This window comes from Arachis ipaensis, chromosome B8 (assembly GCF_059453495.1).
Source record: "Arachis ipaensis isolate K30076 ecotype BB chromosome B8, ASM5945349v1, whole genome shotgun sequence".
Lineage (NCBI taxonomy): Eukaryota > Viridiplantae > Streptophyta > Magnoliopsida > Fabales > Fabaceae > Arachis > Arachis ipaensis.
This window is the reverse complement of record NC_142443.1, coordinates 141,223,070-141,248,271: the sequence shown is the minus strand read 5'-3', so window position 1 is coordinate 141,248,271 and position 25,202 is coordinate 141,223,070. Positions and strand designations below refer to the sequence as shown.

Sequence of the window (25,202 nt, the reverse complement as noted above, 5' to 3'; positions counted from 1 at the left end):
ATTTAAAATTATTATTAATATTTTGTTATTATCCAATATTTTTTTTATCAAGTTAGATATCGTACATAATTAATATTAAAATTGTGGGTTAAAACTAATTTGAAGGGTTTAGGGTCAGTCCTGAGGCCTTGGGTTCAATTGACAACGCTAATTATATCGAATGATCTAATATAAATATTATATTTTCTTAAGCTCTATTTTAAATTGTAATATGGTATCAGAGTTTGGTTAGTTTTTTTTTTGATAAAAAATTAACGCTTACTTATTTAGTTTTCTTTTTTTTTTCGCCCACATTTCTAATGTTGTATTGGATTATCTAATATAGAAGAAACTTATTTTTACTAATATTTACAACAACCTTTATAATATTATAATTCTCGTCTCCTCCACTAAACTCTCAATTACTCTACTTTATTAAACTCTCGACTATTCCACTAATTATATTATACTCTTCTCAACTACTTAACTAATCACTTTCGTTTAATTGTTGTTGAAATTATAGATCAAATAACTGATATCTTTACTAATATTCATTAGTCTATTAGTTTTTGTAATCTAATGTCCAAATTTAAGATGGTCTCGTTAATTCCCATTTGAATTTGAAATAGATATTACAATATAATATGATTAATGGAGCAGTTGAGAAGACATAGTTAAAAGTCTAATAAAGTAGTTGAGAATTAGAATATTATGAAAGTGTTAATAAATTTTTATTATATTAGGTGATCTAATAAGTCTCTTTTATTATATTAAGTAATCTAATATAAAGATTACATTTTCTTCAACTCTATCTTAAATTGTAACATGGTATCGGAGTTTTTTTTTTTTGACGAAGAATCAACACTCTCCCATTTAAATTTTTTTCTTTTTCAACTACCTTTCTATTATTATATTAGATCATCTGATACAACAAAAGAGACTTATTTATATTAATATTTACAATAACCTTCGTAATATGTTAATTCTCAACTACTTCACTAATCATATTATACTACTCTTCTCGACTACTCAACTAATCACATTCGTCTAATTATTGTTGAGACTATAGATCATAGCTAATATCTTTACCAAGATTTACTATCTTATTAGTTTTCAGAATCTAGTATTCAAACTCAATATTGTATCCTTAACTCTTACTTAAATTTTAGGGGGATATTAGAGTATAATATAATGGCCATGTCTCTGGTGATTTTGAAAACGGTGGCTATAAGTGATTAAGATTGACCATTAAATGAAGAAGTGACACTTGTCTTATGTCAAATTATAATTAATTTTTACCGTATACATGAAATGCTGCTTATCATTAATTCTGTGTTGGTAATTTAAAATTTTACTGTATAGACAAAAGTGAAATTTAAGAAAATAAAAAGTGTAAGTATAATTTTTAATGTCCATTTCTTTAAATAAAATTAAGTTGTTCTCTTTCTTTTTTTTATTCTTGGCTGGAATGAAGCCCAAAAAAAAATCTTTTTCTTTAACTAAAGCAAGAAATCAGAGAATCATAGAATTAAAGAAAGCGAGTAGGGGTGATATCTTCTTCTTATTCTCCCTTTTTATGGAGTCAAGTCGCTAAAGACCACCATCCTTCCAACGTCGAGGTGGTGGGTGATGTTTTCTTTTTCCTGAACCTCTAGGGTAGTGAAAGTGACGGCAAATCTGGAAACTTGCTCCCCAACTCAGTTGCCAAGTCTAACTTCACTAGCCCAACCAAAATTTGATGGGAAGTTGGGAACGCATAATACTAACAAAAAGGGTCTTTCACACCTCCATCACAAGTTCTCCACTACCCTAAAGCGGGATCAAATCCTAATTGTTTTTTCAAATATTACACATTCAATCTTTCGAGAAGAAGAAATCTGTGGTTTTTATTTTTTTATTATTTTATTCTTTTTTTTATGGAAGTAATTAAACAAAGGAAGAAAATTACTGCACCTTGTTATGAAAATTATCGCACCATATTAAAGTTCTTGAAAAATCATTAATTGGGTCAACTGGATAATTTTTTTTTTGCGTGTCAATGTATGATAGGTGGGTCATGTGTAGCCAGCTTAGCCACCAAACATTAAGAGCCACTATAGACGGCACCTAATATAATTACTGAAGTTATTGATAAGAATATAATATGATTAATGGAGTAGTTGACACTTTAGATGAGTAGTTGAGAATTAGAATATTATAAAGATTGTTATAAATAGTAGTATAAATAAGTCTCCTTTGTTGTATCAAGTGATCCAATACAAAGATTATATTTTTTTGAGCTCTATCTTAGATTGTAACATAATATCAGAGCTTAGTTAATTTTTTTCTAATAAAGAATCAACACTCTTTCGTTTAATTTTCTTCTTCTTTTGGCCACCTTATTGTTGTATTGGATCATTTGATATAACAAAAAAGATATATTTATACTAATATTTACAACAACCTTTATAATATTCTATTTCTCAATTATTCCACTAAACTCTCAACTGCTCCACTAATCATATTATACTCTTTTCAACTATTCCACTAATTATATTCGTCTAATTGCTATTGGGACTATGGATCAGATAATTAACATATTTACAAAGATAGACTCGTTATCTTACTCATTTTTAGAATCTAGTATCCAAACCAAAGATGATTTTCTTAGCTTATACTTGAGTTTGACGGGTAATATTTGAGTATAATATGATTAGTGGAGTAATTGAGAAGGGTATAAATGTATAATATGATTAGTAGAGTAGTCGAAAGTTTAGTAAAGTAGTTGAGAATTAGAATATTATGAAAGTTGTTGTAAATATTAGGGATAAGTATTGTTTTGGTTCTTAAAGTTTAGCGACAAAATCAAAATCATCATTTACCAACGTTACATTTAGTATTAAAATCATCATTTTGATGACAACTTTACCCTTTATATAATTTGATCACCAAAATAAAAACACTCTCCTCTATACTCTCCTTCCTCCTTCCCATCTTTTTCTCCCGTTTTCACCCTTCCCAAGTCACTATCTTTTATCATCAGAGCTACTCCAAAGCAGTTTTTTCTCCCTCTCTTTAGTCAGCTCCCTTCACGTGGTTTGCCTCTCCGTCTTCTCTCCTGTCACACTACCAACAACATGATTTGGCTATTCGTCTTCTCCGTGGTTACACCACCGACGACGCGACTTGGCCTTCGTCTTCTTCCCTATCACACCACTGCATCTCTCTTCAAGTTTCCAGCATCATTGCCCGCACATCCCCCTCCATTCCTGCATGCGCCTCTATGTTGTCCTCTGCTGCTGCATCTTTTCTATGCAGTGCCGTCACCGTTCACATGCACTGCCACCACCACCATGCAGCTTTACTATTGCCGTCATTATAGGCATGTTAAGATTTAGGTTCCTAATTTTCTGAAATTAGGGTTCAAGAATTTTAAATTAAGATCTTCAATGATTTTAAATTAGGGTTCAATGATTTTTGAAGTTAGACTCTCTCTGTTTGTTGTTGTTATTGTTGAATTTGAAGGATTTAAAGTTTAATATTATTGAATTTAAAAGATTTAAAATGTGGTATTATTAGTGGTGGTGACTCGTGTCCATAGAAAAAAATACAGTCGTGTGACGGTGGTGACAAAAAGGTATTATGTCATTTAAAAAAATTATTATGTTAAAAAGGATCATTTTAATACTAAATATAATATTGTGGCTCATTTTGATTTTGATCTCAAATTTTAGAGACCAAAATAATACTTATTCCTAAATATTAGTATAAATAAATATTCTTTGTTGTATCAAATGATCTAATATAAAAATTATATTTTTCAGCTCTGTCTTAAATTATAATCATGTGTACTTTTAATAATGTCTAATGTCAATAACAATGAGTAAATAGTCAAATTAGTCCCTGAAAAATTACTTATTTTTTAAATTGGTTCTTAAAAAATTTTTTTCAATCAAATTCATCCTTTAATGATTTTAAATTAGTCATGTTAGCCCTTCCGTCATTTTATTTGTTGATGGTGTCAAAATTTGCTAATGTGACACATTAAGTGACACCTCAACACACACCTAGAAGTTTTAATTGACTATTAACATAATTAGTTTATGAAATTAAATAAAATTAACTCCACATTTAGGGGTGTCAATGCCTCAAGTTCTCCCCACAATTAGGTTTTTATTTTATCTAGTTTCATAAACTTATTATATTAATAGTCAATTAAGGCTCTTAGGTGTGTGTTAGAGTGTCACTTAATGTGTCACATTAGCAAATTTTGACATCATCAACAAACAAAATGACGGAAGGACTAACATGACTAATTTAAAATATTTAAAAGACGAATTTGATTAAAAAAATCTTTTGAAAACTAATTTAAAAAATGAATAATCTTTTCGAAACTAATTTGACTATTTACTCCTATAACAATAATATAATTTTTTTAAATTATTCTTTTATTAATTACTTAGGTAATTTTGTATTCATACACACATATATATTACTTTGTTTAGGATAACTTGCTAAATCAAGTGAACTACAACTCCAAAAAAAATTGAGCTACTTATGCTTTTGCGAAAATGAAAAGAAAGTAAAGGTCCACCTTAATTTGTTTGTTACTTCTAATAACTTTTCTAAGACATTCTTTATTTTACTTAAAGTTTCATTAGTATTCCTCAAAATTTCTAATCTTATATTCTTATTACGTGATCCAAAGTAATGGTAACACAAAACAGTTAAAAGTGTTGTTGTACTCTGGTGATTTTCAAAATGTTTAATTATTTTTTTTAATTTAACCCAATAACAAAATGTAGGATTTTTTTTTTTTGGATTTGTCTGAATTTTTTGTATAAATTTTTTTTATTTGTTTTATATTATTTTTTTCGGAGAACAACAATGATTGAATTTTAGATCTTTCGTTTGCAGAAATTTTAATATCGAAATCACTTCTCCAAATACATGTAAATTATGTAGCGTTTGTTTTGGGAGACAGAATACAAAGTCATGGATAATAAATATTTAAAACGTGTTTGAAAGCAGAGATATAGACACCGAACACATTGTCTCCATGACACTATTTTATATTTTTGTGTCCATTCTTTTACGAAGGATAATGATGGACACGGGATTTGAAAAGGTGGACACAGACTTTCTTATCAAAATTTTTTCCCTTTCTATCCATAGATATTTTTTATTATTCTTATTATCTCTTCTCATTTTTCTTAATTTTGGCTTCTTCTTTATATCGTAGTTCTTCTTTCTCTGTATTTTTTTGGGTAGAATTTCTTACTTAACTATATAATTAATTTTTTTTTTATCGTTCATTCTCTTCTCTATGGCATGCTGTATTAATGGAGACTTAATTCACTTTTCTACTTTATGTTACTTTATTTATTCTTAATTTTGTTACTTTAATACTATTTTTATCTTATTGGTTCATAAACCAATTCTTCTTGTAATTTTCTATACTCCTACATACTCTTATTTTTTATTAAATTAATTTGTACTTGATGTAAAAAATTTGAAATTATATGGCTATTTTAGTCATTTCGCATAATATCTTAGTTTTATCTATGTCTATCCAAACATAATACATGACATTATCTTAGTGTCTTGTCCATTTTATCCAAACACAATACATAAAAAAAAATTTTTAGTATTTCTGTTCTATTGTCTCTCTATCTTAGTGTCATGTCATGTTCTGTCTCCAAAAATAAACGCAGCCTTAAGGAATGATTAGTGACTTTATTCAATAATGAATACTTTGGACGGAGTAAAAAAGAATAACATTATTGCCAAACAATTTTTTTTTAATTATTAAAAAACTGTTTTGAGAGTTAGTTATCTGTCAAACAGATTTGTATTGTTATTTTTCTATAATTTTAATTACAAGAAACAGCTGACATTGTAAAGTGAAATTCAAAGAAAAGCAGTTATATGACCGAGTTTAACGGCAATCTAAGTTGACTTGATTTTAATTTATTAGGTTATTAATTTCTTCTAAACAAACAGATAGATTATTACATGTTGTTTTACTCATTCCACCCGAAAAATTATCTCACTGATTTCCTTTAAAAATGGCCAATTTTGCTTTTCAGAAATTCAAACCTCTCTTCTTCCAACTCCAAATAAAAGAGAAGGTGGTTTGGTTATTATTGTGCTCCAAAGCCATTCATCAATGATTCGTTAATTATTGTTCATTGTTGCTGCTATCCTGCAAGGGAAAATTAAATTATTAAAGTGGAAATTAAGAGGTTTTTCTTCTTTTCCTAACGACTCCATCTCATTCTGTCATTCATCATTAATTTAATTTATAATGGATTTAATTTTTTCTTTGGTTTAATTACTCTGTTTGATTCGTATAATTTTAATAAATTTTCAGGTCATCATATTTATTTTTTTTAATTGATTGAGTTTTTATACGATATCAAATTTTGCAACTAAGTCCCTGTTAATACAAAAATGTTATAATCAACTGAATATTCTGTTAAACAAAATAGAATATTTTGTTAATTCTAATATTTTTGTAATTGCAGATACTTAATTACAAAATCTATATGATATAAGGACCTAATTGAAAATTCAGTAAAACTATAAGGACTGACAAAATAATTAAATATTTTTGCTTTTTTTTTTTTCTTTTTTACCTTGTAACTAATGTGATAATTTCTTTAATTTATTTCATTTGTTTCAAGTTATTATGTTAAAATTTATTTTTTTAGGAAATTAATGATGCTGCATTGCTGTGGTATGAAGTTTGTGATTATGCATGCTCTTGTTATTTCTCACTAAATTAGTTTGTTATTGTTGGATATTGTGAAGAATGGGCATCAATTAGATTGATATGTAAGGATATTTTAAAATCTTGAAGATTAACCCATTAGTTTTTTTTTTCCCTAAAAAATACTCTATATACACACTATAAATTAGGCCAACCATAATATAGTATATATACTATATACTATAGGAAACATTTCAAGTGCACCGGAGAGTATCGGTGCACCAGTTGTTTTAACCGTTGATTTTAATTAATATATATTATATATATTTTTTATAATTCAAATTAACGGTTAAAACAACTGGAACACCAGTACTCTCGGTGCACTTGAAATATTTCCTATACTATATATAAATATATTATTTTATTATATTCGATTAAATTTTGGTTAAATCTCGATTTAATTTTTAAATTTCTAATTATACTAGTTATTGACTAGTTTAATTTTCTGAATATATTAATTTTTAGTGTACACGTAGCATCTGATTAACTTGCTTAATGACCAATAATTTGTTTTTCTTGTCTATCTCAGGTGTGGTGAAAATTAGTTTCTTAGAAAGGAGCACAATAAAAAATCATCAGAAAACTAAGGCAACAACAATAACAATAATAAGCAAATCATCAATGGCTTCCATTCTTAGAACCACTGTTTTGATCATAATCCTAAGCATGTTGGTGTTGGAGCTACAACCAGCAGTTGTTGTTGAATCAGCATTTGCCACTCCTCTAAGCCCTTGCACCGCTCCAAATTGCACTGTAGAATGCAAGAAAATTCTGAAGGAAAAGTTTAAGAGTGCAGAATGTACAACATCTACACCTAATAAGTGTGTTTGCTTTGATTGAGAATAGTACAGTGTTTCAAATTGTAATTAATTACTATCATTTATCATCATTGAACACATACACTTTCTCTCTCTCCTTATTGTTATTCTTTCATTCTTTTTACTATAAATAATCAATCCGTTTTATTTTTAAGGTGGTGATGTTGTTAATTATTGGTGTGCTTGGTTTAAGGTTAAAAAAATTGAGAATATTTTGTGAGAGAATTTTATATATCAAACTCGTCTTTTTAATATTATAAATTGTCCAAAGTTAGTCACCAAAAAAAAAAAAAAAATTGTCCAAAGTTGTTTTAAATGTTTTCAAAAATAAATTACAATTACTTTTGCTTTATAATATATATTTAGAAGCTAACTTATATTCACTCTTTACATGGAAATAGTAAGTATTTATGCTGTGTGTTGTTGGGTATAAAATGTCAATAATTATGATAATATAATTTGTTTGAGAATTAAAATTTAAAACCCGAATCAAACAAAAGATATTATATTCCTGTACGATCATTTCCAAGAACAGATTAGAATAACTTAAAATAAAGGGCAATTTACGCATCTAAATTGTTTCACCTCCAATATTACGCAAATACATTGTTTCCAAATTTAATACGCAAATGCATTGTTTCACTATTTTATGTAAACCGCTACTGGCAGTAGCGGTTTACAGATGTGCATAAACCGCTACAACCAGCTGCGGTTTATGTGTGTGAATGTGTGAGTGTAAACCGCTGCTGCCAGCAGCGGTTTACGTGCGTGTGTATGTGAGTGTAAACCGCTACTGGCAGTAGCAGTTTACGTGCGTGTGTGTGAGTGTAAACCGCTACTGCCAGTAGCGGTTTACGTGTATGTGTATACTATTTAAATAATATTATAAATAAAAAATTTAATTTATCATTTCACAATATAATTTAAAAAATATAAATATGCATGTAATAAATTTTTTATTTGTATTTATTATTAGAAGTGAGACCAAATTACAAATAAAAAAATACAGTCTTCAAAGTATTGAATTATATAAAGCAAGACTAATTTTTTTTATTCTCATCTCTTTTAAAATTTATAAATAATAAAATAATTTATTTTTAGCCAAAAGTTTACTAAATTATATATTTTACTCTTTAAAAATCACTTCATTCTCTTTTATTTATATCAACCATACAAAGGAGATTGGAGAGTTTGGAAAATAGGTTGTGTTCTTTGCTGCTGATTTGCATTTGAGGTTCTAGCTAAATGATTTTTTTTATTTGTGTAACTTTGTTGTCTTATACCAAAAAATAAAAATTATTTGTATTTTATAGTTGATTAATTAGATAAATAATAGTGATAGCATCATAATTTTGATGAATAAAATAAAAAATATAAATATACATGTAATAATTTTTTATTTGTATTTATTATTAAAATGAGATTAAATAGCAAATCAAAGAGTGAGTGTTCACAGAGTACTAAAATATATAAACTAAGACTAAATTTTTTTTTATCTTCATCCCTTCTAAAACTCATGAATGATAATATAATTTATTTTTAGTAAAAAATTCACTAAAGCATACACTTTTTCTTTAAAATTACTTCATTTTTTATCCATATAAATCATATGATTGCAAAAAATATATACTCCGTTTTCTTTCTCTCAATTTTTTTGTAACTTAATTTAGCATAAACAAACATTTTTTCTAATCAACGTAAACCGCTAGAGGAACACAGAAACCGCTAAATTAAGTTACAAAAAAATTGAGAGAACGAAAATGGAGTATATATTTTTTGCAATCATATGATTTATATGGATAAAAAATGAAGTAATTTTTAAAGAAAAAGTGTATGTTTTAGTGAATTTTTTACTAAAAATAAATTATTTTATCATTCATGAGTTTTAGAAGGGATGAAGATAAAAAAAAATTAGTCTTGGTTTATATATTTTAGTATTCTGTAAGTACTCACTCTTTGATTTGCTATTTAATCTCATTTTAATAATAAATACAAATAAAAAATTTATTACATGCATATTTATATTTTTTAAATTATATTGTGAAATGATAAATTAAATTTTTTATTTATAATATTATTTAAATAGTATACACACATACACGTAAACCGCTACTGGCAGTAGCGGTTTACACTCACACACACATGCACGTAAACACTCACACACTCACACACATAAACCGCGGCTGGTTGTAGCGGTTTATGCACACCTGTAAACCGCTAGTGAAACAATGCATTTGCGTATTAAATTTAGAAACAATGTATTTGCGTAATATTGAAGGTCAAACAATTTAGATGCGTAAATTGCCCTTAAATAAATTAGAATTCTTTTATTTTAAATAAAAATAAAAATATTGTGATATCATATTCTAAACTTAGACATATCTCTCGCGTTTGAACTTTGAAGGATTATTAGTTGTTAATACACCCAACAAGTAATAAAGTAATTCATAATAATTTATTTTATTTTATAAATTTTACTCAAATAATATAGAATCTTTATGTTAAGTCATGTCTTACAGTTTTAAATTGTTTATCTAATTATCTTAGCTTTAAACCATTGTCCGTTTGGACTAATTCTAAACTCAACCAAATTAACTCTCCTATACTTAAATATTGAAACTGTACATGAAATTTATTTGGGTATGAATTACCTCCACTTTTACCAAGCAATCAAACATACCATAAGTGTCAAACAAAAATTAACAAAGCATAATAGAAAGAGCTTTCTGAAAGTGGTTAACAAATTTACTTCTGTGCTTTATGGTGTGGTAAACTGGTAATATCAATAGTCCAATAATGATAAGCCATAGAGCACCAAAATCAAACAGATACAAACAATCTGGTCTAAGATTTGACATAAGAATAATCTTTCCGTCTAGTGATTCCAGATCTAAATGTCCTCCTTAAAACATCAATCCGTTCAGTTAAGATAGAATCTTTTAGCTCCTCTATTTCAGCATGTTCCTTTTCCATCAACAGCTCCAGATCATCAAAATGTCTAACCTTGTGTTGCAATTTCTTAACCTAGAAAGCATAAAAGATAATCATTAAAATGAAATTTGAAATAAAGAATTGGAAATCAAGTGAAAAAAGTTTGCAGGGATGAATTCTTTTGAGGTAGTAGCAACCTGTGCGTCAATTATAGTAGCTACTAAAAGTTCAACCTCTCTGTCTTCCTGGTCAGCTAATAACTTTGCTCGTGCAGCAGCAGCTCCGAGAGCAGTTGCAATGGCGGCTCTTACACGCAGTGTCAAGGGTATGCCATCCTTTTGGCCTCTGTCGTCTATTTCTGCAGGAATAAGCTCTCTTGTTAAAGGCGAAATGCAGCAATAGTTCAAAGAATCGTAACTAATGGTGTGATACAAGGCGCCAGAAAATATGAGAAATTACCATTCATGCGTGTGTAATTTTTCAAGAAGTAAATAAATAAAAACTATTTATTTATCATGATAAGAAAGCTTGAACTGAACATCCCCAGATGGAGAAAGGACTCAAAGTAGAAACTAAGACAGAATCTTACTGCAGTTACAGACTTACAGGAGGCACTGACACATACTTAACAGATAGGCTATTTGTTTGAATAAAGGCATATCAGAATATCATCTTCAAGTAAAAACAGTAAAATACCTGATTGATTGGACGACTTCATCTCTACACCTTCATCCCCATGGGCTCTGAACAAAAACACACAAAATAAAAGGATTTAATAAACTGAAGGCACAACTTAAGAGCATGTTACCATCTAGCACAACCCAAATGATAATAAAACCAAGTGATTTTTATGTGTAGAAAACCTTGCTGAATTATTTGCAGAGTTCACGCTAAGAGCATAATCCTCTTCAACATCAAATATCTCCCTTGGACACAGGTTCTCATCACAAAGTGCCATAGTAGCAGCATCAGCTGCAGCCGCTGTGATATGAGGATCAACCACACTAGCAATAAGCCCCACCTAATCCAAAATATCATTAACTAATTTTTATACTTATACATGAGAAATGGAATGTAAGTAACTGAATGTGAAACAAATTAAAAAGAATACAAATATCACTTGAGATCCAAATTAAATAAATACAGTTCATTCTTCTGGGCTCTGGCTAATATATACTAGAGCTGAGCTGTATACCTCATTAACCAATAAACAAGTCTTTCAAAAATTCTGTGAATGTTATGCTCATAAAAGCACCCTAGCAACAGGAGAAGTTCAACCAGGTTCTGGAAAGTTCCTGACACAACATAGGAATACAAAATTCAGGATTACACCTAGACCTTACCTGCATCAATAGTGAACTGCTGGTATCTGAAAGAGGAGCAACGCGTTGTCTTTTTGAAGGACTTTCCTCAACAGCATCTCCATTCTGCTCGTTTTCATTCCTAAGATCGTGAGACTGATCCTGCGCCTTTGAAGTTTCTTGATGGTTAGACGATGATGATGATGACTGAACTTGTTTCACATTGTTCACGTAGCCATTAACACTATTACTGTTACCATTTCGGTGAGCAGAGCCCAACATGAGCTCCCCAAAGGGCAGCTCAATGAGTTTTGAGATGCAATCAAGTTTACTCTTTGTTTGAACACTTTGAGCAACTAGGTCCCAGTTATCTCCATGCTTCATAACAGATTCTAAAAGGAGAAGTGTTTCTCCCTCAGTCCACACAGCTCCCTGTTCGCCACTATTTTCACCGGACTCTGTTAATGTGAAATCCTCCGCAGACCTATTATCTCCATAATTTTTATTTGTGAAACATTTTGCACAAATCATGAAATTATCCTGTGACATTACGAACACAATAGGACAGCAAATCATATCACTATCAGTTTAAGAAATATTGCATATTGAAAGATTAATCACCTAGGACATAATAAAATTAGCATGCAGTGGCAGGAAAAAGTTGTAACTCTGTTCATCAGCGAGCCAATACTCAAAACCCCTTCAATATCCAAAATTCTTACCATACTGAAATTGTTCTCTTGATAAGCAAGGGATAATAAACCTTGCCACAAACATATTCAAAACAGAAATGTTACATAGATTTACAATTTACTTTGTTACAAACAGTGCTCTCCACCACCACCTCTTTTCACCAGCTGATTTGGGTTTCTTCCACAATGAAACAATTTAATCCCAAACGCATGTTAGTTATAGCACATCGATATCCAGTGAAGATGAAAATATAGGAGCATTAAATTTTCAACAGAAAGAACAACAATGAGGTGATTTTATAGATAATTTAAACATAATATTCTTTAACTACAGAACAGAACCACAAGAACAAGAACAAGAACTTTACTTAATAAATAAAATACCTTGGTACTTCGGTAATGTCCAGAACCAATTTTATCACCACAGAGCCCACAATTCATCTCCTCCTTCTGCTTCATCAAATCCCCATACACATCCGAGTAACTCGCCAGCGGCGGCAATTTCACACAATCCGAACTAAAACCCGAACCCGAACCCGAACCATCCTTAGTCGTCTTTGCGCCACGTGGCAGTGTAATCGGCTTCAGCGAGTTCGGTGTCGCAACTACCCTTATCCCATTGGGCGCACCTTCCTCAACCCTAACCCTCCACCCTTCGTCCTCAGCACCACCACCACAACCTTCCGCGTCGGTGTCCCCTGAGGTTGCGCCGTAGTTGATCAAACCCCAACCTTCGAGCGCCGTGAAGACCTTGCGGAGGAGCGTGACGTCGCCGACGAGTGATTTTCTGACGTCGGTGAAGAGGAGCTTCCTCGTAGGATCTTCCCTGTACTTGTTGATGACGAAGTCTCTGTACTCCTTGTAGATCTTGGGTGAGCGCGACATGGATGTTCCATCGAAGAATTCTCTCAGCGTTGTTCTCTCTGTCTCGTGGATTTCGTCCCATGCGAACCACCCTGCAGCACCGCAAAAACGACGTCGTTTTAGGTTCAAAGTAAATTAGGGTTTTCAGAGAAGAGAGTGAGTGTGTGTGTTTCGTTGTTGCTTACTTGAAGAGCTTGGGATAGTGTAGAGTTCGAGCTCCGAATCGGAGTCTTCGGTTCGACCCGGGTTGGAATTCGGGTCTTTTGAGAGCTCCATTTTGTGGCGGGGTTTCCGGCGCTTCAGCTATTACTTCTCCGGTGTTATTCAGATTTATATTGGCGGTGTTCAAGTCAGCTACAAATTACCGTGTTAAAGGGTTTTCTTCTTCTAAACGATGTAGTTTGGCTCCTCTATTTATTTTCGTTATTTTCATTTTACTATTTTTTTAATTTTTAAAAACTCGCTTAAAATAAAATTCAAATGGAATTTAAAAAAAAATATTATTTGTATACTAAAATCAATTATAATATATTTTAGAAAAAAATTTAAGTATATCGATATACTAATATTTCAGTGATTTTTAACCGTTGATCTTAATTATAAAAAATATATATAATTAAGATCAACGATTAAAATTTACTGAAATATTGATGTATCGGTATACTTGAAAGCTTTTCTATATTTTATAGATTAAAGTGATAATTAGATTTTTAAAGATGTTGATCTTGGAATAATTAGTTCTTGAAAAAAAAGAAAAATACCAATTAAGTCCTCCAAAATAGTAAACGATGTACATATATATCCTTCTGTCAATAAATAATGCGAAACAAAACGAAATTATTCATATATTTTATTATTTACATGGTGGATATCTCTTTACACTTTATTGACATATAAATAAAAAATGATATAATTTTAAACAATAAATTTTTAAAATTTAAAATTATATAATCAAACAGATTTTGTATCATACTTTAAAATTTAATTATAATCAAACATATTATATCTTGTAATCAAATTCAAAAATCAAGATTATACTTCAAAATTTAGTTAAAAATCTACCTATAGATTAAAAAACCATAATATAATCAAACACATGCTTTAAATCATATTTCAAAACTTAGTTATAATAGTCCAAATCAAAATTTTAAAATTATATTATAATCAAATATGCTTTAAATTGTATAACAAAATTTAGTTATAATCAAATACGATAAAAATAACAATTAAACATAAAGAACATATTTATTTATTTTTTGACAAACAAAAACCATATTAATAAGAAGATTTCAATTTCATAAATAAAAAAAAAACAAACAAAAAATTTATGAAATTAACATGATTAGTGTTTTTCATATTTGCTATTGATACGGTGGAGTTGGCGTGGGGTATGTGAACTTGTGAGTTATGTAACATTTTTATATTAGTAGTTAATTTTAGTATATATTTAATATATATTTTTTTTTAAGAAATCCAACTTAAACTAAATTATTTCAAATAATAAAATAAATAAATATTTTTTTAATAAAATAGAAAGATCAATATCACACTTTTTCTTTTATTTTCGATTTTAGAATTTAGTTTCTTCATATATGAGAAATATTTTTTTGTCTAGTTTCTTCAAAATCCAAACAATCAAACAAGGTGTATAGGGCTCATCTTACTCACTCAAAGATGAGAAATCGCCTAAAGTATATATTTTTGTCTTAAAATTTATTAAAAATTTTAAAAGGGTAAAGTATATTTTTTATTTTTAAAGTTTGACAAAATTTTAAAAAATATCTCTAAGTTTTATTTTGTTTTAGTTTTGTTCAAAAAGTTTTCGATTTGCATCAAATATATCCCTGACGGCTAATTTTTCAAAAAATTTAAGACCAATTCAACAACAATTTCATAAAAACAACCATCAACACAAGCAAATCAAGCATAATTTTCATGCATTATTGCTAGATTGGTCTTAAATTTTTTAAAAATTTGCATATTTGATACAAATCGAAAACGTTTGGGACAAAATTGAAACAAAATAAAATTTAGAGATATTTTTTAAACCTTTGCCAAACTTTAGAGACAAAAAATATACTTTATCCATTTTAAAAATATTTTTATATTTTAATTTTATTTTAGAAATTTTTTATTTGTATTAAATATATATCTACAGTTAATTTTTCAAAAATTTAGAACTAATTTAATAATAATTTTATAATGACAACTTTAAAATAAAATAAAATGTAAAAATATTTTTAAACCTTTAACAAATTTTAAAGATAAAAAATATATTTTATCCAAATAAAATCTAATTAATAATATCAACTCATTAGAAAAAAAAGGAATTAATCAATATAGTTAAATAATCAACTCACTTATATATCTAAATAAATATTTAATATTTAAATTTTATTTCTTGTGCTGATAATTTATTGATTCAATAACAAATTTTTAAATAAAATTCGAATTCCTAATAATTTGTGAAATTGAAACATATTGTCAGAAAATGCATACTATAGTGGATAGTCAAAACAGTCAAGAGAAAAAAAAGTTTTTTAATGAGTGATTGAATGACCATTATATAAAATGATAAAATATCTTATTTTATTTTTATTAATTTTTAAAATAAAATTAAGCCTTCTTCTTCGTTATATGCATGACAAAACCTCTTCCTCTTAGAATTAGTCTTGTGAAAAACCAAAAATAAAAAGAAAAGAAACCAAAAAAATAAAAAAATAAATACCATTTATTCTTCACACTTAACACATTCACAGCACCGTTTGCATGCTGCACAGATTCACACATATCACAACACTAAGTTAGTAACAAAATTTTACACATGTAGTAGTGGAACCAAAAATTTTATATGAAAGGGACTAAATTAAATATATAATCTAATATAATAAAAAATTAACAAATTATAATTTATAAAAAATTTTTTAAGTATATCAATATACTAATATTTCAGTAAATTTTAACATGTATATCAAATCAATTATATTATATACAAATTATATTCAATAATATACTTTAAGATTTTAGTATTTTTAAATTTTTTTAATAATACTTTATGTTATCATATCTAAATTGAATTTTTTAATTTTTTTAATATATACAATTATATTATTTTGTTAAAATTTGTATTTCATCTTTGTTTAAAAAATCTTGTTTTAATAATCTTAATACATTCAATTATTGTGTTGTCATATGAAAGTAAAAAGTTGTAAATCCTTTTTTACATAGAATGCATAAGAAAAAAATTGAAAGAATAAAATTTTATTAAAAATAAATACAACTTTAATTTGTTTGAATCATCTTAATTTTTAAATAGGTTAACTTATTATTTTTATTTAGACCATTTTTTTAATAAATTTATTATATATTTATACTGAATATAGTTATTCTATATTATTATTATTATTATTATCATTATTATTTTAAACATTACCTCCTATTGATATATTATAACACACATTATACATAATGAGTTATTTAAATATAAATTTTTATGTATAATATACCAATATATACTAATTAATTATCAATATATATATTACATATATTACTAACAAATTATTTTAAAAATATTTGGAGGGACAGAACACCATACCAGTAAGAAGTAGGGGTGAGCACGGGTCGGTTTGGTTCGGGTTTAAGGTGAAATTAGAATCGAACTGATCAAAATGTAATTGGTTCGGTTTGATTTGAATTTGTATTTTTTTGTGTATGTATCCAAACTAAACCAAACCGATTAAGAACGAATTGGTTCGGTTCAGGTAATTGGGTACCCGATAAATTTAAAATTCATAAAAAAAATCAAATTTTATCTTAAAAATTCAACAAGTACAATAAATATGTAACATCAATATAAATAATCTAAACATGTTAATACCAAATACATTAAAAACTAAACTCATTAAAATTCAAACATATTAATAGTGAATAATCTCACTAAAAAACACTAAAAACCATATATATTTTTTTATTTTTTTTATTTAATTAATATATAATCGGGTTCACGGGTTGGTTTGGGTTCCGCACCCCAGAACCGATACCCAAACCAATTACTAACAAAAGCCATTGGTTTAGTTCGAGTTAGACCCGATTATCCGTTGATTCCAGAATCAATTTAATTGGTTTGATTCGAATTCGGACAGGTAATCGAGTACCTGTTACCCGTGCTCACCCTAGGAAGAAGTAGTAAGTGCTTTTTTAACAAAGACACTTAAAATCTTCACAAATTTGTTTAAGAATATCTCAATCGGAATAGTGATAGTGATTGGTATAGATCTCATAGCAATCCCCTAAAATGACCAAAAAACCAGCCACCGATTAAGTTTACAATAAATATAATTTTTTTCTTTATTAAATTGGGCGCAAGATCTGCATCAAACAGATCTCATACTTTATATAATTATTATATAGATTATATAGATATATAAAAACTTATACAATTATCAAGGATATGTTTTAACTTATTATATAAGTTTAAAATAAATACAAATAATCGTTATCTCATCTTTTATTATATAGTAACAAAAATACAAATAATGTTAAAGAAATATGAAAAATGAAACATCTGTCATATTTAATTGAGTTTACAATTAAGTTTTTATAATTGGATAATATATTCTATTTGAGTTTAAAATATTGTGTTAAATACACAGTCATTATTCCGGTATCTTTAGAAATTAGAGGGTAATTTTTTATGTTATTGTATAATAAACCTAATTATATACGTAATTAGCATATAATTATAATTTCTTTTACAAATTTTATTTGACTATAAATTATTATATTTAAATTAAATCCTAAATAATTAATTAAGTGATTATAAAACTTAAAAAATAGTTGTATAATAATAATATAAAATATTAGACATAATCATTTAATTATATATAATTTTTTAATAATTATTTACATAATTAATATAAAATATAATTATTTTTACTAATTTATCATTATGTATATACGTATAAATTATAATTATTTACTGTGAGAATGGATTAAAATTAATTTATACCTAATAGGCTAATAGATATCTATAATTCTAATTTTCCATTATCTTAAAAAAAAAACAAGTTCTTAATTTTTTAATTCAAAGATATATAAATATTTGATTAATTAAAAATACAAAAATATTTTTGACCTTTTAAAATACAAAATATTTAAATTTTTTTGTCCAAAATATATAAAAATAAATTAATTTTTAAAAAATTTTTAGATATCTCACATTTTAAAATATAAACATAATTTTTATATTTTAAACAACAATGCTAGGGAATTAAGAGGGTACGAGCAAAAAACTAGCCAAATACCTTTGTGTAAATCCAAAATCTCTACTTGAATGGTACTTATGCTAGACATTAAGATGTTTCTTCTATTAAGTATTATAATGTTTCTTTTTCATACTAAATTGATGTTCTTTTATATATTTTATATATTAAGAATCAGGATCGTTGGAAGTTCCGTAATCCCTGCCCCTATTTCTCCAACGTATCATTCATAATTTTAATTTGAGGTGAGAAATAATTAATATCAATTATTATAAATTAAAAAAAATAAAATTAATTAAATATAATTATAAATTAGTTAAATTATTTACTTTTTAACTGATCATCTATTGATTCCATATTAGTTTCCTATTTTTAATTAACCAAAAATTTATTTATTTTTCTCTCCACGTTGCTGCAATAGTTTTGCCGGGAGTGTGAAAAGCAAAAACAAAGAAGGCGAGGGAGGGTTTAGGATTGCCAAAATTGCAAAAGCCCCCGCTCACAATTTTCCCATCAAAATTTTGAAACCCACACTTACAAACTCACACACACACACTCACTCACTCTCATTTCTCTCTCTCTCTCTCTCTTTTCTCTTTCTCTTTCTTTCTCACACAGTCACACACTCTTTTGAGCGCGCCCTCTCACTCAAATTAACGCTCCCAAAATACACACACCAATTTCACATTTCGCGATTCCCATTCATCTCTCTCTTCCAAATTCCCAAATCTGTTCGATTCGCTTCCATTCCCAATTCTAGGGTTTCTTCTTCCCCTCCTAGGGTTCACCAATCAACATGGCCACGGAAACCCTAGAAGAGAACAAGCCTCAACAGGAACCTCCCAAACCCGACGCAGATTCTGCTCCCAAATCCGACCCTCAATCCGAACCTAAACCCGAACCTGAGAACCAAGACCAACAGGGAGCTCCACCCGAAGCAAAGCCCGAAGAGGAAGAGCATGACGAGGGGAATTCGAAGGAAGACGAGTCAAAGGAAGCTGCTCAAGAATCCAAGGTAGAAGAAGAGGAGGAGGAGAAGAAAGAGGGTAACAAGGTAGAAGAAGGAGAAGAGGAAGGTGGTGACGAAGAAGAGAAAGAAGAGCAAGAAGAAGAGAAGGACGGTGACGATGCAGTGAAAGACGAAGAGGAGGAGGAAGGAGACGGAGAGGACGCGGAGGAGGATGAAGAAGCTGAAGACGAAGACGAAGCTGAAGGTACTGAGAAGGCGAAGAAGGGTAAGGGAACCGAAGCAAAGTCGAAGAAGGAGAAAGCGAGTAAGAAAGAAGTCCCCGAGAAGAAGGAACCGATTACTCCGGTAAGTGACCGGCCGACGAGGGAGAGAAAGACGGTAGAGCGCTACTCTGTGCCATCGCCGGCGAGGTCTTCGAGGTCCTCAGCTGGTAAAGCGCTCGCAATTGCAAAGGTACGCTCCTGTCTTTCCACGCTATCTTACTCAATTTTTCAGATTTATGCTATATAGTTTTAGATGGAATGTAGCTCCATAGGTTCAGGTAGCGCGAGATCAAACAGAACTATAGATGAAACCATTAAGAAAGATATAGATTTGAATAACTTGTCTGTAGACATGTTTTATATATATTTTCTTCGAGAAACAATTTATTTTTGTCCTTTTGAGGAATTAAGTATTGGTAATTTGGATTTGATTGTGTAAATTTCTTCGGGTTTCAGGGTCGTGGTGAGCAGCTTAAGGATATCCCTAATGGTAGGTTCAAGTGGTTCAATGGCTTTACATTTAGACCCTGTTATTTTTGCCACAACAAAAATCTATAGCTGCACTGTGCTTTTCTGGATTTTGTTATTTGCACCTTATTCTAGAATTGTTTTTGGTTGAAATAATAAGTGTTGCTTGCTGGTAGCTTATTGATCAAGTGACTATGGGTATTATTTGAGGTACCATTTGACTAGCACTGGCGTTCTTGCATTAGTGTGTTAAAGTGCTTTCATTGATTTTATGTAGGGTTTGGTAATTTTTCTTTATTACTTCTGTATTTGTTGTTTTGCACTTCTTCATTTCTTTTATTTTGGGATGCTATTCCGTACTATTGTGATTAGATTGGTTTCTGAATTCTGATTCATTTATTTTCAGATGCTTAGTCGCAGAGCTTTTATTTGTGTTTTTCATTCAGTATGGTATTCTTAGGGAGGTCTGAATCTTCTTGTTTTCTGTAGTATTGATATCTATAGGATATTATCTTTGCAGATTTCCAAGTTTTTAGCTTGTTTTAACTTCTAATTATCTTTTCGCTGGTTAGTGTTGAAGTTAATGTATAAACTGTTTCAGTGGCTTTCAAGTTATCCAAGAGAAAACCTGATGACAACCTCCAATTGCTTCATAATATACTTTTTGGGAAGAAATCTAAGGTGGTGATTTTGGTGAATTGTTCTTGTTGTTTCTCATTTCCTAAAAAATTAATTTTATTGTTCACATTTTTGCTTGTATCAACAACATGGCTGTCCCTGATTGTTTTGCAGGCACACAATTTAAAGAGAAATATAGGGCAGTTTTCTGGTTTTGTGTGGACTGAAAATGAGGTATGTTATGTTAGCACAAGTATAATTAGTAGTAGTAAGGATTGAAGGGAAAATTGTAAATTACTTTGGAACCCTTGCCAAAGTGTCAAGAACCCTAAATGGTTCTGATGTTTTTAATATTTCTTTCTCTCTGAGGTGTTCCTAGACTGTTAGTCCCACAACAATTACAAAATGTCAGACAAGGTATCTGTGGCTTCCCTTTCCCTATGTATTTCTCCCTCCAACTTCTTATGTTCTAACAACTCTGAAATGGCCATACTCACCCTAGCCACTCCTAATTACATAGTAATCAATTCACTGAATTAGGCCTGTCACATGCCTTTGTCCTGTGTCTCCTACCCTGACCTGCCCATAAAATTTGTTCCTAACACTTTGTTGTTGGATAGCTCACCATGTTCGTCTTCTATTAACTATATTGCTGAATTTTCTGTTTTCACTTTTCATGTCCTATGTCATTTCTCAAACATTGAGCATCTGAGGTTGAGATTGACCCGCAATTAAAATATTGTTTGTAGGAAAAACAACGGGCAAAGGTGAAGGAGAGGATTGACAAGTGTGTAAAAGAAAAGTTGTTGGACTTTTGTGATGTTCTTAATATTCCAATAAACAAGGCCAATGTGAAGAAGGTAAGTACTGATTTAATTCTCCTTGATCCACAGCCCCTTATTTCTAGAAAGGATTTTGCTATCTTTTGATTTGAAACTAAGTTATCACATTATACATGATTTCAGGAAGAACTGTCTATAAAGTTGTTGGAATTTTTGGAGTCCCCACATGCTACGACTGATGTTCTTCTTGCTGATAAAGAGCAGGTTTGTTATCTCTGGATTATTATATAAGGTTCTTGATCAATTAAGTTTTTTGTTTATAAAATAAATAATATACTTTGTGAAATAACAACATATTATAGTTTGAGCGGTTTGGTTAAAAACATTCCTCATGTATCTCTTGATTTTTCATTTTGATTCTTTCTAAATTGTTTTGTAGTTCAACTAGATGTCTTGGAATTAACATTATATCATTTCAAACTAAAAGAAAATCAACCATGTGTCTCCGATACTTTTCTTATTTGTTGTATTTGACATGCATGATCAATATGGCAAGTTGGCAACTATAATTCAACAGCTGGATTGATGGAAATAAATTCCTCTACATCTAATTATTTGTGTCAATGAATCCATGCACATTCTTTAAACTCTAATATGTATCTTTATTTGTTTAGATTTCATGTATTTTAGATGTTTGAACTTAGAAATATGCTTCTATTTTTTGCAGAAGGGTAAAAAACGAACCAGAAAGGCAACTCCTAACAAATCCCCTGGGGAAGGATCTACAGAAACACATGCCAAGGTGTGTTTTCATTACTAAATTATATTTGTTCTGCTGCTTATAAGTCGATCACTAAGCTTTGATGTGCAATCTATCGCTTCTAATTCTGATACTTATGTTACAAATTCTTCAAGTTTTGCTCACTGACATTGCTTTGGTGATGATTTAGTATCCTCCATTCCTCCTAAATGTATCTTATTTGGTCAGTTCTAGAGTTTGACTTAAATATGACTTAAATATGATTATATTCACTTTAATCCTAGCTGCATTTGATTGTGTGTGTGAGAGAGCAAGAGAGAGTAGAGGTGAACTTCTAATAGGACTTAAATATGATTATATTCACTTTAACCCTACAGCAATAGTTTATACCTGTTTTGTTTTCTGGTTCTGTTCTGTGTTCATTGTTTTTTGCTTCTTAAAATTGTTGATATTCCCTGTTGAAATATTGCATCTGCTTTGCTGCTAGTCCACATCAGCCTGTTTAGTGTGATTGCACTCTCTTGTTTAACATGTTCCAATAACTTCTTTGTGTTGGGTTTTCTGTCAGAAACTTAACTATCTTAGCTTGTATTCTATCTAAGATTACCTCTCTGTGGAGTTTGTTTAGTTCCAGGTGCTTTGTGTTGCAATCTGGTATAATTGTGAATGCAGTAGCTCAACCAAGTTGCTTTCTAACTATTGGCAGTTTCTGCTGAGTTGTTTTGTCTGGTTTTAGCACTTATTTTGCCTTTAGATAATTGGAGATACTTAGCTTTCTTGTTAAGTTTCTGCATTCTGTCAATTATGAAAGCAAATGATCATCTTAACTTTCCATCTGGATTTTTTTTTTTTTTATCATAATTGACCAATTTTGTTTGTTTTTCTCTTCCGTGCATATCTGGAGGATTTGGGTTGTGACTTGCTTATTCATCAGGAGTATTACACATAGGCTTCAATGGTTTTAATCACTTTGATATATTTGATATTTCCAGAAGCAAAAGCAACGTTCGGATGTTGGTAAAAAGAGAAAACAGTCTTCTGATGTTGAGGAGGATGATAAAGAGGAAGTGTCGGATGCTGAAGAGGCATCTCATGATGATGAAGATGTTGGAGTTCCAAATGATGAAAGTGAAGAGGAAAATAAATCAGAGGAAGAGGAAGAAAAACCAAGCACCCAAAAGCGCACTCCTAAAAAGATTGCAAAAGAGGGTTCAACTGGCAAAGTAGGAGAGAAATCTACTTCAGGCAAGAAGACATCTGTGAAGGCTGCTAAGAGTGTTGAGAAAACTCCGAAGAAGTCCTCTTCAAAAAAGACTGACCAGGATAATGCTTCTGCATCCAAGAAGCAGAAAACCTCTAGTGAAAAGTCGGATACTAAGGGAAAGGCTGCAAGCAAAAAACAAACAGAGAAGCCGTCAAAAGCTTCAGTGAAGGATCAAGGTGAATTGATTGCATTTTTCCCAATTTACACATGATGTTATCTGTAGTGCTTACTCTATTTCAGTTAGCATTCTGTTGTTTGTGCAAAATAGTTTTAGAAGTTGTTAACCTTGATCAAGTAGTCCTGTCAAACTGTTTCGGGAAACTTTCCTTCTCAGGTGTTTGGTTGGGGGAAAAAATAGGACATAAGTTTTCATGGATGAGCTAAATGCTGACAATTACAGATCTCACATGAAATTTGCCTCCCCATTTTTACCATCCTGATAAACACACCGTTGATATGAATTCGTATCAAGTTACACAGCATGGTTCTGTACTTTTTAAGTATGTGGCTGTTTGTAAATTTTCTATCTCAAATTATTCTGTTCCAATGCCATTGTTAGGGAAAGGAAAAGGTAGTAAGAAGTCCAAGAAGGAACCTAGCAGGGAGGACATGCATGCAGTTGTAGTCGATATTCTGAAGGAAGTTGATTTTAATACTGTAAGTAGTGACTTCTGTGGCAATCAATCTTTCTTCCAAATGTTAAGTTCTGATTTAATTTGACTTTCTTTGATTCAGGCAACTCTATCTGATATCCTCAGGCAACTTGGTATGATCTCTTTTCATCGACATACATTACATGTCATTCCTGAAAGAAGGGAAATGAATTATTGAAATGATATTCTTTAATGTAATGTTGGCAGGTACCCACTTTGGCCTGGATTTAATGCATAGAAAAGCAGAGGTGAAGGATATAATTACAGATGTAATTAATAACATGTCTGATGAGGAAGTTGAAGGAGAAGACGATGATGATAATGATGGTGATGGTGATGGTGATGGTGATGGAGATGGAGATGGAGCAAAAGACGATGAGGGTGATGATGATGAAGCTTGAAACTTTAGAGGGATAAATAATATTTGACCTGTGCAGAAATTAGAGGCAATTGGGTCAGTCCAATAGCTAGAGTTTATCTTGATGATTCTCCTATCAGCTGTCTCTATAGGTTAAGCTATGGTAGATATTTGGTTTGAGTTGTGACATTTTGTGATAGATGATCTAAATTAGGTTTGTACTTTGTACCATATTAGATTAACCCAGTTCCCTGTATTACTGATGTGATATTTTATTTTCTCATTGAATAGTTTTTTTTTATAATTTCTTTTTCACCTGCCTGTAAACTATATTTCCTTCTAATTTAGATCAATGTCATGTTCTTAAATTTTATTTGTTGAATTTTTGGGTCCTTGAAATGTGTTCGTTTTATTGATGGTAATCTTTTAACCCAGACATACATATATAATCGTAATTTTGGAATATAAC

General features: G+C 29.8%; 2 protein-coding genes across 2 annotated transcripts; one reads left to right on the top strand and one right to left on the bottom strand.

Annotated features, from left to right (window-relative positions):
• Positions 1-10,271: 10,271 nt before the first annotated feature.
• Positions 10,272-13,725, bottom strand: SWI3A (SWITCH/sucrose nonfermenting 3A). The gene is made up of 7 exons (XM_016315633.3): positions 13,522-13,725; positions 12,857-13,428; positions 11,823-12,320; positions 11,343-11,500; positions 11,176-11,222; positions 10,677-10,837; positions 10,272-10,572 (listed from the first exon to the last, which is right to left on the bottom strand). The coding sequence occupies exons 1-7, from the start codon at positions 13,610-13,612 to the stop codon at positions 10,393-10,395; spliced, it is 1,707 nt and encodes a 568-aa protein (XP_016171119.1). The 5' UTR covers positions 13,613-13,725; the 3' UTR covers positions 10,272-10,392.
• Positions 13,726-19,003: 5,278 nt separating this feature from the next.
• LOC107613245 (DEK domain-containing chromatin-associated protein 1) lies at positions 19,004-25,115 on the top strand. The gene is made up of 11 exons (XM_016315147.3): positions 19,004-20,020; positions 20,287-20,320; positions 20,900-20,979; positions 21,091-21,150; positions 21,666-21,776; positions 21,882-21,962; positions 22,426-22,500; positions 23,451-23,898; positions 24,282-24,379; positions 24,458-24,488; positions 24,583-25,115. The coding sequence occupies exons 1-11, from the start codon at positions 19,394-19,396 to the stop codon at positions 24,774-24,776; spliced, it is 1,839 nt and encodes a 612-aa protein (XP_016170633.1). The 5' UTR covers positions 19,004-19,393; the 3' UTR covers positions 24,777-25,115.
• Positions 25,116-25,202: the final 87 nt, after the last annotated feature.